Source organism: Fukomys damarensis, unplaced genomic scaffold (genome assembly GCF_012274545.1).
Source record: "Fukomys damarensis isolate Sample0158 unplaced genomic scaffold, DMR_v1.0_HiC HiC_scaffold_9, whole genome shotgun sequence".
NCBI classification, from domain to species: domain Eukaryota; kingdom Metazoa; phylum Chordata; class Mammalia; order Rodentia; family Bathyergidae; genus Fukomys; species Fukomys damarensis.
In genome coordinates this window covers 3,579,962-3,594,524 of record NW_022900921.1, presented here as the reverse complement: position 1 = coordinate 3,594,524, position 14,563 = coordinate 3,579,962, and the positions used below count along the sequence as shown (strand labels likewise).

The 14,563-nt window shown below is 37.7% G+C and overlaps 1 protein-coding gene across 6 annotated transcripts in view; it reads right to left on the bottom strand.

Annotated features, from left to right (window-relative positions):
• Nucleotides 1-14,563, bottom strand: part of Rad50 (RAD50 double strand break repair protein) — a 219,766-nt gene that overhangs the window by 72,527 nt on the left and 132,676 nt on the right. For 3 of the 6 annotated variants that reach the window (XM_019209856.2, XM_019209858.2, XM_010639767.3), the window contains exons 1-5: nucleotides 14,177-14,556; nucleotides 12,519-12,602; nucleotides 7,650-7,801; nucleotides 3,986-4,171; nucleotides 3,121-3,325 (exon numbers count right to left, since the gene is read on the bottom strand). In XM_019209856.2, the coding sequence (XP_019065401.1) occupies nucleotides 3,121-3,325; nucleotides 3,986-4,171; nucleotides 7,650-7,801; nucleotides 12,519-12,602; nucleotides 14,177-14,305 (756 nt within the window). In that variant the 5' untranslated portion in view covers nucleotides 14,306-14,556. Of the gene's footprint in view, nucleotides 1-3,120; nucleotides 3,326-3,985; nucleotides 4,172-7,649; nucleotides 7,802-12,518; nucleotides 12,603-14,176; nucleotides 14,557-14,563 lie in introns of those variants that run through there. The other 3 variants (XM_033761558.1, XM_033761557.1, XM_019209857.2) reach the window with 2 other exon arrangements.

Genomic DNA, 14,563 nt, shown 5'->3' with positions numbered 1-14,563 from the left:
CTCACAGCGACTCCTGCCTCAACCTCCCAAGTGCTGGGATTATAGGTGTGCACCACCACGCCCGGCTAGAGCCTTGTATTTTTAAGAGCCAAAAGCTGGAAATATCTCAATGCCCAGGGAATGGATAAACAAAAACAAACTGTAATGTACATATATAATGAGATGTCAATAAAAAGGAATAAACTACTCAATACATGCAGCAATGTACATCAATTTAAAAGCATTATGCTAAGGAAAGAAACCACACGCAAGTCTGCATGATTCCATTTATATGTAATTCTGGTGCTCACTTCAGCAGCACATATACTAAAATTGGAACGATGTCATTCTGGAAAAGGCTAAAACTATAATGACGGAAAATAATCAGTGATTACTGAGGTTGGAAATAGGAAATCCTAAGAGAAATCTGGGGAGTGACAGAAACATGTTATATCTTGATTGTGGAAATAAATGGTTCTATAAACACTTTAAAAAGGGTTTTATATGTTAAATCCAGTAAAGAACAATCCAGTGAAGAAGCTAAGACGAACATACAGACAACAAAAAGTAGAGCAGATTGTTTAAAGCTTAGATGCTAGAATGAAATAAGACCAACGGATGGTACAGTTGGATATCAAGCGTAGAAAGAACATGAATTTGTGTATGAAAAAATTAGAAAAAAGTATCTCAAGCAATTCTCATATAAGTCAAGACAAGAAAATAGGTCTAAGCCAGGATCAGAAGACAGAATATGGAAAGAAGGGAATAAAATAGTTTGAGAGAATTCCCAAAAATGGAGGTATGGGCATCTATAAAAATGGAAAAGCATGCATTGTAATACAGTGTAGAAATGAAGTAGTCTTTTGTGGACAGATTCTGAGAAAGTAAACCATCCTAAACTTTTGAAGGGAAAAATCTTCATATGTCAGAGGTAAAAAGGATTTTGGAAATCATCCTTATAACAATTACTGAACTATCTGCTGAGTTAGACTCTTGAGGATACAGACAAGAACAACAGCAAACTCTCGGGAAATTAAACACAAATAAACAAGTACACAGATATCTCAACCTTTGCAAGAGCCTTGGTTTGAACCCTGCCACTACTTAATACTAGACACAATCACTTATCCCTACTCTTGACATTTCCATAACAACTATATGGATTTCCTTAGCAGTGTTCAAAGACAGCTTTCAATGTACTGTCTATGTCTTTAATGATGCACTCATTTATAATCAATGAAGTTACACCCCAAATGAAATCTTCTCTGGCCACTTCAGACAGAAATCAACTTATTTTTGGCGTGGGGATTTAGCTCAGTGGTTCCGCCGCCTGCCTCACAAGCGCCCAAATTTGATCCCTGGTACCAAAAAAAAAAGAAAAGAAAAAAGAAATGAACTTCTTTCTTCCTCCAAGCTCCTACATCTTTTTCCACCTTTGCAGTATGTGTGTGCTTGTCACCTCTCCAATTAGGCACGCTTCAAGAAAATAAAATGTGCTCCAACTGGCAACTGCCACAATAACTACAGAAGGCAACTCATCCTAAAATATAACATACTCGATCACACTTGCCTTACTGTACTATGTATAATATGAGCGCAATTCTGCCTTCTCATTCCTTTTTATTTATTTGCAGATGAAAACTGAGGCCTCATACAAGTTAGGCAAGCACTCTGCCACTAAGCTAAATAAACCTCTACTGATTTTTATACTGATTTACTTAACTCAGCCTCACACAATCCTGTTCTGATAAGCCTATGTGAGAGAACATACACATATACACAAGAGTGTTTGTATTTTATCCATGCACAAAAAAAGCCATTGGCAGGATATACGCTGAGAGATCAGGGTTGTCTTCCAGTTTATTACTTTGATTTTTCTCCATTCTTTAAGGCTGAGCTCATTCTTGCCTCTTTTCTGAAGCCTTTGTCAAACAATTCCAGGCATGGCCATCATTTTTGAAGAAGTATTTTCTAGTTTCAGTTTCAAAGAGCTATATCATTATTTATAAGTGCATTAAAAAAAGACAGGACTGGGGATTTAGCTCAGTGGTTCTGCTGCCTGCCTCACAAGTGCAAGGTCCTGCATTTGATCCCTGGTACCAAAACCAAAAAAAAAAAAAAAAAAAAAAAAAAAAAAAAAAATTTTTTTTTTGGTACCAGGGATCAAACTTGGGACACTGTGGTTTCGAGGCAATAATTTTTTAATGGTTAAAATACCTTCTAAAAAGTCTTCTATCTGAAGCTTAGCAAACATCAATTTTAAGAATGCTCTTAGACTGGGTCAAATTCAAGAATGCTGTTATAGTCTTTCTTGAATCTGTAGCACAAATCATTGCGAACACTAAGTAAATGCTTACTACTAAGTCAATGAATGGGATTTTCTGTAGGCTTTATTATAAACCACAGGATTCACTTGGAGTTTGAGCTACTCAGAAGACTGAAGTAGAAGGCTCTCTGAAGCCTAAAAGTTTGAGGCCACCTGGACAATAGAGCAAGATTCTGTTTCAGAAACAACAAAAATCCATAGGGTTCATTTACAAATATATAAACGTTATGGAACAATTTCAAATTTTGTGCCATGTCAAGAGCATGCTGTAAATTATAAAGTTCTCTAAAAAGACCTGTCAATTAAAAAATTCAAAAAACACAGAATTAGAAGGTTGGCTAGTTACACCGCTGTTTCAGAGCTAGGGATCCACACTACCAATTTAGTGTTGTATTTTACATTTGTTTATTGTCAAATCCAAGCTCTTCATGAAATATAAAGTCCAATCATCTAATACAGATCTAACATATTGCTATAGTAAGTTTTATAATTTTTTAAAGAAATGTACAAGTCATTCAAGTTCAAATAATGACAGAATATTTTAGGGGTGGATATTATCATGGCAAAAAAACATGACTTTCTCCTTAGTACACCGGATAACAACTATTTTACATCACTGTAACAGTGGTTAACATATTGTACACATGAAAACTGCCAATAGATTTTAAGTGTTCCTGTCACAAAAAAAAATGTTGAGGTACTATACATGTTAATTAGTTTGATTTAGCCACCCCACAATGCAAACTTAAATTAAAATATATTGTACATCTATAAATAAATGTAATATTTGTCTAATAAAGAAAAAATCAAATTACCTCCAATGGCTCAAGTTCATTTTCATAGGATTTGATGATTTCCTTTGAAGATATTAACTGGGCTTCCTTACTAGTAATCTGATCACGAATTTCACAAGCTTTTTCCTTGTTTTGCTTCAGATATTTCAGTTCTGTCTGACATTCTTTTACTTTCTGACCTTGTGTCTGACGTACCTGACGAAGTGTTTCCAAGGCTTTGATATACCTTTGAAAATATCAATAAGTCTGGCTAAGTTGATATATTTATACAATGAAATATTATGCAAGGAATTTGTAATAACTTGGTAAATACTTCTGACATTGTGGTGTGAGAAAAATTGTTTATTCTGGCAGTCAGCTAAATAAGTAGGCAAAAAAGAAAACTGAAGGGAAATATACCCAGTGGCTGCCACTGGGTAAATAATAACTGATGAATTTATTGCTTTTTAAATTTTTGTTTTTTAAGTATTGGGATCGAATTCAGGACCTTATACTTTCTTTTTTTTTTGAGCCAGGGTCTCACTATGTAGTTGAGACTGACCTGGAACTCACTAGTACTCCAGGCTGGTCTAAAACTCATAGCAATCCTCCTGCCTCAGCCTCCTGAGTGCTGGGATTATAGGCGTGCACCACCACACCTGGCTCAGGACCTTGTACCTTTGAAGCAGGCAGTGGCACTACCATATCCCTGGCCCTTAAATGTTTTTATTTTTAAAAAAGAAGTATCCAAAAGATAAGTATAGTGTTACACACCTACAGAAGGATCTCCTGAAGTGAGGAGTTTAAGGCTAAGCAGGGTAGCACAATGACACTGTCTCTCAAAAACAAATACAAAAATACAAACAAAAAAAGGGTAACAGTGGGCTAAAACGTCTTAACTACAAACCTTGTTGCTGAAAAAATCTCATCAAACTTTTGCTTCAGTGCCTTTCCTTCACTTAAAGGCCAATTAGAGTCTTCTTGGTGACAGAAAATGACATTATTTAGCACAGACTTAGAAACCCCAAGTGCACTTATCATTTCTCGGTCAATTTCTGCACACTTAGAGCTGAGACTGACCTTTTCACCATGCCTATAGGAAATAAAAATCAAGAATGTAAGTAATATAACCTATTCTATTAATCAATCATTCATGCTGTACTTCTTTAAACAGCTTGCTCATGCTAAAAAGCCTAACTCTTAAATGACTTAGCAATTCACTGACAAAAAAATTATATAAAATATGGTGGTAGAGGAAAGGATACCAAACTTTTTCACATATTTTGACTTTTAGTGACAGTAATTTAAAGTATTTATATGTAATACATACAGGAAAATACTACCTCCCACCCCTAGGACTCAAAAATATGAAATTTAAATGAATAAAACAAAGCATAATCGATAGCAGACAAGCAAAAGTGATTTAAACAGGTAAAGCTAATGTCTGCCTTTACTGTTTTTTCTTTTTTTTTGAGACATTCTCAATATGTAGTTCAGGCTGGCCTTGAACTCACCATATAGCCCAGGCAGGCCTCAAATTCATGGCAATCTACCTGCCTCAGACTCCCGAGTGCTGGGATTTTACTGTTTTTTCATTTTAATTTTTATTTTAAAATTATATCCTGAGTATACTCAGGATAAAAAGAACCACTGCCTAAGTGCTGTAAGGGGCTAGATTGGACAGAAACAGATCAGCAAATTATCACATTAGGCCACAGGAATATCATGCAGCTTGGACTAGAATACACTGTCACTGCAGAAATAGAAACAAAGTCAAGAAACATTTAAGTTAAATCCATAGACATGGAAATGGATCACATAGAGAGAGTAAGCAATGTATCCAGACTTAGGTTTTGGCTTCTGTCACTGGACATATAGTAGAATCATTCATTGTGATGAAAAATAACCTAAGACAATCAAGTTGTAGGACTTTTCTTTAGGAGGAGTAAAAGAGAATCTCAAGCCTGGTTTGGGGCACGCTGAATCTGAGACATCACTGAAACAACTAGTTGAAAACAAGAGAGGTAGTTGATATATGGGTCTGGAAACAGAGGTCTGCTTTAGATAAATTTGTGAGTCATCTGCAAACCCATGGTAATTTGAGCAAGTGATATGAAGGAAAGGACCTAGGAAGAGTATGGAATAAAAACAGAACTAAACAGGACTATGCTTGTGGCACTTCAACCTTTATTAGTTGGGTAAATGAAGTAGGATGTGGTTGCGATAAAAAGAAAGAGGGAACAGTGTTATAAATTAAAGTCTAGGGAAAAAAACTCGGGCAAGAATTGACTAACAACTGCCACTTAATGAACTGCAGTACACAGAATTTGTGAATGCTAGATTATCTGGCAAAGGGGAATTAAGATTACAAACAGAATTAACTGCTCATTATGTGACCTGAAGAGATAATGCAGGGTTACTTGAGGGGGGCCAATGTAATCACAAAAGTCTTTACATGTAATAGAGGGGAGAAGAGAGGTAAGAACGATTCAACTTGAGAAATAACGCTGCTCACTGATACATGAGGAAGAGCCATGGACCAACACACATGGGGATGGCTTCTAAAAAAGGAAAAGAACAAAACAGATTTTCCCCTCCAGCTCTCAGAAAGAAATACAGCCTACCTAACACCTTGATTTTTGTCTGGCTGCATTGTTTTAAGTGTAATTGTTACAGCACTCACATGAAACTTAACACGTGAGCTTTCACTACGGAGTAAGCATTTCATATGCATTAGCTCAATCCTTACATTTTTCTAAAAATGTATAGGAATAATGAACTCCTATTTTACAAATGAAGAAACCAGAGGCTATTAGGTCTACTTTGTACAGCAGCAGCATTATTCTAATCAATAAAAACATTATTAGCGACCTCAGTGGAGCTGTATCAGTGAAGAACAGGACTAGAGAAGGGAGTAAAGAGATGGAGAGAAATGGAGATTAAGTACTGCATTAGTTACTATTTTCTCACTGCTGAGACAAAATACCTGACACCCAAAGTTAAAGGAGGAAAAGTTTCTTTGGCTTACAGTTCATAGAGGTTTCAGTCCATAGTTGGTTGGATGACAAATAGGCCTTGCAAAGGACAAACAACATAGCATGCAAAAAGTAGCAGAGGCAACAAGAGTACCTCACCGCATCTGTCTGTCTCTTTTATTCAATCCAGACTACTGGGATCAGGAAGGTGCTAAACCACTCACTCAGTTGTAGTGGTTTAGCAGCCACACACCCTTAATCCCAGCACTACACATTCCAGATTCAGCCATCTCTGATCAAATGAGGCTTTGGGGGACATTCAGACCCAAACCATAACAAACAACTATAACTGTTCTGAAAAAATTGGCTGCAGAGGGCAACTGGGAGACAAGAAGGGGTATGAGAAAGGATTGAGTGTGATTAAAAGATAATGAAAAGAACCTACTTGAGGGCTGGGGATTTAACTCAATGGTTCCATTGCCCGCTTCACAAGCCTTAGGTACTGAGTTCAATTGCCACTATCCAACAAAAAAAGAACCTGCTTGAAAAACCAGTGCCTAAGGCAACACCTACAGCAGGCACTAAATATGGCTGGCTAAACAAGGGAATTGTGTAGTTTAACAAGCAAAAAGGAAGGGTAGGAAGGTGAATAGTTATGTAATTTGCTCAGCAAGGACACCCTTGAATCCAAGACAGCCTAACTCCAACCACTGAAGATGATACCTGAATCTAACACAATGATAAGGATTAACAGAGAAATTCTCACTTTTCCCTACCTGTCTGCTTATCTCACCCACCTGTATACGTAAGAGCATTTTTTTATTCATTTAACCTACATTTGAATGAGTATGTATTCAGCAACTGTTCATAAATCACTCATGGATGCTGTTACATAACAAGAGCAAGAAGGAATATTTCTACAGGATCTTAGAAAGAAACTTCTGACCAATATTATTCTGTGAACAATCTCAATGTGATACAAATCCAGGTGCACAAAGAGGTGCTATGATCCTCCTTCCTGTCTCCAAACAGATCTAAGGAGTGGACGCGTGGCCCAAGTTTGGGTGATCAGAAAATCAATCCATCTCTCTTCCTATCTTCCACCTTTTAGTGACAGACACTGAGATGACAGAAAAGGCCCAACCTTCCAGCTCAGCTGACCTATAGTAAAACCTTCTAGCTGCCCACTAATATTCACTATTCCAGTTTCCATAGAAAGCAAAATTTCACCAACCTTAGACGGCACACTGTGGACTATTAGACAGAAAACAAGTAAATGCAATTGTTCTTGTAAAAAAAGAAAAACAAATAAATAAATCACTCAAGAAAATAGAACATTATCACTAAATCTTCAATGGGATCATCCTATTTCACTGATAAACAGTACCAAAAAGTTAAATGTTGATAGTGAAAATGTGTACGAAGGGGCAGTGAATATAACTGCACTTAGTATGCAACTTTACTGTGAATCCAAACTACTCTAAAAAATAAAGTGCATTAAAATGTGCTCCCCTAAAATAAAGAGTAGGGAAAAAACAGTATATAAAACTTAAGAATGAAAATGAAGAAATATTCAAGTACAGTGTTAACACCTACTTTGTTCTAGTAATAACTCCTTCCAGGGTTTTAAATTCTGTCTTTTTGCTCTTCTGAGAACACACCATAGATCGCTGCACAGCTATACATTCTCCATTGACATCACGAAACTGTAGACGAATCTGGGCTCTCACATCTGTTTCTTGAGCAACCTTTATAGGTAAACAAAGAAAAATTATGCTATTATAATAAGCACCAGAATGTTAGCTCTGAAAGAAAAAGCATAAATAATCTTGCTCATCCAAAATGAAGTGAAAAGTAACATATCCAAAGTAACATTTTCATAGGCTACTGGAAATGTGGGAGAAGCGGAGCATGGGGACACATGCCTACAATCCCAGGACTCTCAGAGGCTGAGCCAGGAAGACCCAAAGTTCAAGTTCAGCCTGATCAACTTAGTGACTACCTGTTTCAAAATAAAGAATGTTTTAAGAGGACTGTGGATGGAGCTCAGTGTGAAAGCCCTGGGTTCAGTCCCTAACGTCAAAACCATCAGGGCCAAACATCAAAATATGGGAAGAAAAGAATACAGTTTAAATGTTACTAAAATGATACAGTATTACCTACCTCCTTTACTCAGCACTATTAAAGGTATGTAAATGTTTAACTAATGAATTTTATCTTAAGTATAAAAATTTAACTTAAAAATCCTACCAGAAAAATGACATGTAATGCTACCCCCTCTCACTTGAGAATAAGACACATCATCAATATTTTCTTACAAAGTAAGTTTTAAACCACAAAAATCAAGAAATTGATACTGATATATTACAATATGCTTCACAGATCCCATTCAAGTTTTGCCAATTGCACCAATATGTCCTTTTACAACAAAACAACATACTTGAGAATTACAGATTATATGTGTCAGTCGCGTCGTTTTAGCTTCGTGTGGTTTTTGCTTTCTTTTTTTATAAGGGGATCAAACTCAGGACCTTGGGCTTGCGAAGCAGGCAGAGGTACCACTGAGATAAATCCCCAGCCTCTTTTCTTTTCCTTTTTTTTTGGAGAGTCTCTCTATACAGTTCATTTAGGCTGACCTCAAACTAACAATCTTCTTGCCTCAGCCTCCCAAATGCCAGGATCACAGGAATGAACCACCATACCCAGCCTCTTCTGTTTCTTTCAGCCTAGAATGCTGACTTTTATGACTAATAACTTGGAAAATTACAGACCATTATTTTGTAGAATACCTCCCAAAATTTAGAAGGTACTTTCTTGTGAATGAAATAAAGTTACACATCTTTGGTAGAAATATTACAGAAGTCAGGGTGTGTCCTTTTCACTGTCTCATCAGGTAGGGCATGGCTTCAATTCATCTCATAACTAGAAGCATTAAGTTCAATCTCTTGATTGAGGTGTATCTCCCAGCTGCCCTATCAAACAAATGGTTTTTACTTAACAATTATTAAATATTTGGAGAGGTGTAATCAACTACTAATTTTCTAGTTTCATTATTCCTTCCACATTTATTCTACTAGAATAAAGGGCTTTGTCCTGTATGTTCTTCCTCTTCATTTTTTAAGTGTGAACTTCAACTCTTTAGTTGGTCTCCAATCCCCCACCAGGTTACCACCTCTATCTTTTGTGGATGCATGTATTACTAGTCCTACCTAATGGCCTTTGGACTGAATTACTCAGACACAACAAAAAGACATTGAGTGTTTTTACTATGACTATTAAAATTATATGCCTTTCCTGTATCTATTAGTGCTCATATGATTTTCCTTATTCTGTTAATGGTGCAAATTATACTGATTAGGTTTTGGATGTTAAACTTTGCATTCTTAAAGTAAATCTCACTTGGTCAAGGTCTATGATCTTTACATGTATGAATTTTACTTGCTAATATGTTGCTAAGGATCTTTGCATTTACCATATCATTGGCAATTACCATAGTTATGAGATTATCATCAGTAGTTATCTTGCAACATGAGAATTTGGCATTAAGGTTATGCTAAATTTGTTAGTTGGGAAGTATTCCTGCCTCTTTTCTGGAAATCTGTGAGCAATGGAATTATTTCTTCCTAAAATAATTGGCAGTTGTCTTGGTCATTTTCTTGTCACTGGGAAAAAACGTGACAGCCACAACTTAAAGAGAAAAAGGCTTATTTCGGCTCACAGTTTCAGTCTATGATTGGCTGACACCAAGAAAGAAACAGCAGGATGGAAAGGAATGGCAGAGGAAAGCTGTTCAACCCCTGGCACCAGGAAGCAGAGGAAAAGAGGAGCTGGGGACACGAATACACCCTTTACGGGCATGCGCAAGTGACCTACCTCCAACCAGGTCCCATTTTCTAACAGCAAGTCAATCATACCACCCCCATAAGTCAATCATCTTTCAAAGATATGAGACATTTGCAGGACACTACTGGAGTTTTCAGTAGCAGGTTTTAAACTAAAAATTAATAGCTGTATTTCTTCCTGAGTGAGCTTTGTTAGCTTTGGCAGAATATTCCAAACAGCTGGAAATACTAGAGCTTAAGAAAGAAATCAGAGCTAAATATAAAAATTTGGGATCACCAGAACATAATTAGCACTTAAAGAGACGGGACTGAAAGAGAAAGTCCCTGGAGAAGAAAGAGATGGAGTTAATTACTGGGGCACACTAGCACTTGGAAATCAAGCAAAAGCAAACCCAGAAAAGACTAACAAAAGGCTAGAAGAAAAAAGAGAAAAATCCTAAAATTATGTGCCATGGAAAGCAAAACATTATTTAAAAAAATAACCAGGGCCAGAGATTTAGCTCAGTGGTGCTGCCACCTGCCTCACAAGCACAAGGTCCTGAGTTGAACCCCCAGTGCCATAAATAAATAAATAAATACATAAATAAATAAATAACCACCCACCCAGCCAGGCATGGTGGTCAGCTGTATTCCTAGTACCTGAGGGCTAGGGCAGAAGGATCACCTCAACTTTCAGGCTGCGTCTCAAAACAAAACAAAACAAATAAAAACTAATAATAACCAACTGGATCCAATCTGTTAAGAAGTCAATGAGAATTAGAAACAAGACCACTGTTATCTAGCAACATGAGACTGAAGATTACAGAGAACCCTACAAGTGCAGTTTTAGTGGAGGGCAAAAAAAGAAGAAAATATGAATGTAACAGCAAAAGAAAATGGAAGATAGAGCTGGGGATTTAGCTCAGTGGTGTAGCACCTGCCTGGCAAGCACATGAACCTGAATTCAATCCCCAACACCGCAAATAATAATAATAAAAAGAAAATGGGAGGTAATGAAGGGAAAACAACAGGTACATACAATCTTGTTAATTCTACCAGTTGGAACAAAAAAAGGTAATGTTTTAAAAAGGGCTTTTTTTTATTGAAGACTGGACCATGTTTACACACTGATGTGAATTATCCTACAGAAAGAGAAACTGCTAATGCAGGAGAAGGAAAAGGGCAAAATTCCTAAGCTAATAAGAGAGATGGACAAGCTCTAGCCATTGGGCCAGGGACTTAGCTCAGTGGTTCTGCTGCCTGCCTCAGAAGCGCAAGGTCCAGAGTTCAATCCCTGGTACCAAAAAAAAACAAAAAACGGAGCTAGTTGATGTTTAGCTGAGACAATAAACAATTACCCATAACACAGGAGAGAAAACGATATGGGTACATGAATAAGGAGTTTGATAACTTTTTTTATTAGAAAATATGAAACTTTCATTTGATTTTTCCCTTTCAATAAAATAAAGGCAAGATCATTGACTGACGAAAGTAGATTACAGGTTTAAGGAAACAGAGACGTAAAATAGTCATTTCATAAAGGGCTCTCAAATTGTATTACCATTTTAAGATGAAAATTCATAATTATAAACTCAGTGGCACAGCACCTACCTGGCAAGTATGAGGTTCTGAGTTCGATCCCTGTTTATCAATGAGGGGTCAATTAAAAACATAAAATTCAGGATATAAGCTAAATATAATACTATTTAGTCATTGAGTATTTTAGTAAAAATAATGAAACATGAAACAGAAGTGTATTTATATACTCATATAGGCACGGCTTTATAAAGACAAAAAATTTCTAGAAGTATACAATGAACTGGACTTAATGGAGCTATAAACAAAGGATACAGAGAGAAATACATGAGCTCACCAGACAGATATATTCCTGTTGCATATATGTATACAACAAGTAAAGTCTACAGGACAAATTCTATGCCCTTTACACACACTAACAGTATAAACAGATAATTCCAAGAAGGATTCATGTACAAAGATTTTCATCAGGCTACTTTGTGAAATGTGTGTGTGGTTTTGTCTCACTATGCAGTTCAGGCTGGCCTTAAACTCACTATGTAGCTCAGGCTGGCCTCAATCTTATGGTGATCCTCCTGCCTCAGCCTTCATCAGGCTACATTTTAAGCAATCCAAATATAAAAAAATTATGCAACTATTAAAAATGTTCACAAAAACATCACATCTGAAGTACAAAATATTTCAGACATACAAAAGCATGAAGATTAAAAGAGGCACCCACATAATAAATATTCAGATTAAGAATTTATTATGTCTTAATGACATGGGACTTTTTGGTTCCAGGGATCGGACTCGGGTTCTTGCCCTTGCAAGGCAGGCGACAGCATCATTGAGCTAAATCCCTGGCCGACAGCACTTTTTGATGTTTAGTGGGGAGAAAGAAAAATAAAAACCGTGAATACAAAATTAAGAGTATGACCTCAGCTATGAAAAGAGGAAAAAGAAAACACATGAAAATTTCAACAGTGGCTATCATTGAGTGCTCAAACTGTGTGCAGGTGACTAATCTCTCTTTATACTTCTCCACTGCTAGATTTTTCTATTAGCTATTATCACTTTTACAATTATACAAAATTTTAAAAATAAAAAATTTTACCAGCACCATTACCTTGGGATCATGAACAAATGTATTTCCTTTGGTTCCAGGAGGGAAATCTCCAGTACAAATATATTTTAGACATTCTATGATGGTCTATGGAAACAACAAAATTATATTACATAGTTATAAAAGAACTGACAATACTAATCGTAAAGACCACTCATTATAAAAAATATTTATTGTGAAAATTTGATGCTGGAAGAATGAAGGGTGCACGGGGGAAGAATTAAAATGTGTTATGTACACATAACAAGTCCCCACAGTGAATGTAATCATTATATACTGCAAACATATACTAATAAAAGTAAAAAAAAAATTAGAGACTATAAAAATGTGGTGAGATAAAATTTGACAATATAAAGCCCATATAATTAAGAATTTAAGTTCACAGAAAAGCCATATAATTAAAAGGTATCTTAAAATAATTATTAGAAAAAAATATTTCCAATTAACTCTTTAATAACAGCTAACAATTGCATAGCGCTCCTTATGTGTCAAGTACAGTATTAAGCACTTTTATATAAATTAACCTTTTAATTTTCCGATGAGCCCTGTGCTGCAGAAACTACTTTTCCTCCCATTTCATAAATGAGAAAATAAGATAGAGAGCAGTTAAGTTGCTTGTCAGCAGTCATATAATAAATGACAGGAAAATTTTGTATTCAGGCAGACAGCGGCTAGCCTGCCTTCCAGTAGCGCACTCAGTATAACGCCAAGGACCCAAGGGGCACTCAGTGAACATATTCACATAAACAAAAGTAGCCAACATCTAACTCTCAACCTTCTTTTTGTTTTCCACAAATTATTCCCTTAGACTCTTCTGTTTTACTGGTATTTTCTTTTGTCAAGCCATTCTTCCTTAACTGAGCGCTTCTGCACTCAATTTTCTAAAGATTCCCTAGACTTTTAACAATTACTGTAAATAAGCTGTGCTCCAACTTTTTTTTCTCTTTCTTCCTCGTTGGTACCGGGGGATAGTTCTCAGGACCTTGTGCTTTCGAGGCAGGCGGCGGAACCACTGAGCTTAAATCTCCGGCTCCTGTGCTCCAACTTTTTGAATGGTTTGAGCAAACTAACCAAGAGGTACTTTTCTAATTTAATTAAATCTCACCACAGCAGTTTAATTTGAAGAAGTAGGCCATTCTACTCTCTAGTTAGTATCTTTTTTTAATGTGTGTGGGGGAGGGGGGTGAGACAGGGTCTCACTATGTAGCCCAGGCTGGGCTCGAACTCACAGAGATCCTCCTGCCTCAGCCTCCCGATGCTGGGATTACAGGCGTGCACCACCATGCCCGGCTCTCTTTAGCATCTTTCATACTCAGTCCACTTAGCAGCTTAGCTATTTACTATGACTTAAATTCCTATACAGGACAACTACTGGGACGTGAATGTTTCGCTTCAAGAGCAAGGGGCCAGGGCGGGGAAACCAAGGCTTCTGGTAGCTTCCAAGCACCGAGGGGGAGACGCAGCTCTAGGTCCGAGGGGGTGGGGCGGATGCGCCCACTCCTCACTTGGCCGCGGCCTAAAGACCACAGGAGGCCACGCCCCGAGGCAATTTCCGGGGCCCCCTTTCCTTTCCCTAACCAGAGTTCTAAAGTTCGGAGACTTTTCGTTCCCTGGACCCCTCAACTGGCTGCCCGCAATGAGACGGGCTACTCCGGACTTACCGTCTTCCCCGCCCCATTGGGTCCAACCAAAATTGTGAGGGGGGTGAAGAAAGTGATAATTTGCTTATCTTTGTCCTCTATTCCAAAACTCCGCACGCCCAGAATGCTCATCTTTTCAATCCGGGACATGTTTGCAAACGTTTCGTAACTCAACACCAAGTGCCTGGCGCCTGGGCCAGCGAGGGACCAAGAAGCCACGGAAGCCCCAAAAGGTCCGGAGAGCGAGGGCCGACCAGGTGTCGGCTGTGGCGAGAGCCTTCTCACGGGTTTCCTTCCCGGCAGGCGTACGGGGCGGAGGCCGACCCGGGACTGCGAGCCGGCGACGGAAAGAACCAGGAGAGCGTCTGCGGAACCCGCGCGCACTCGGACTCCCGCCTCGGCGTGCCA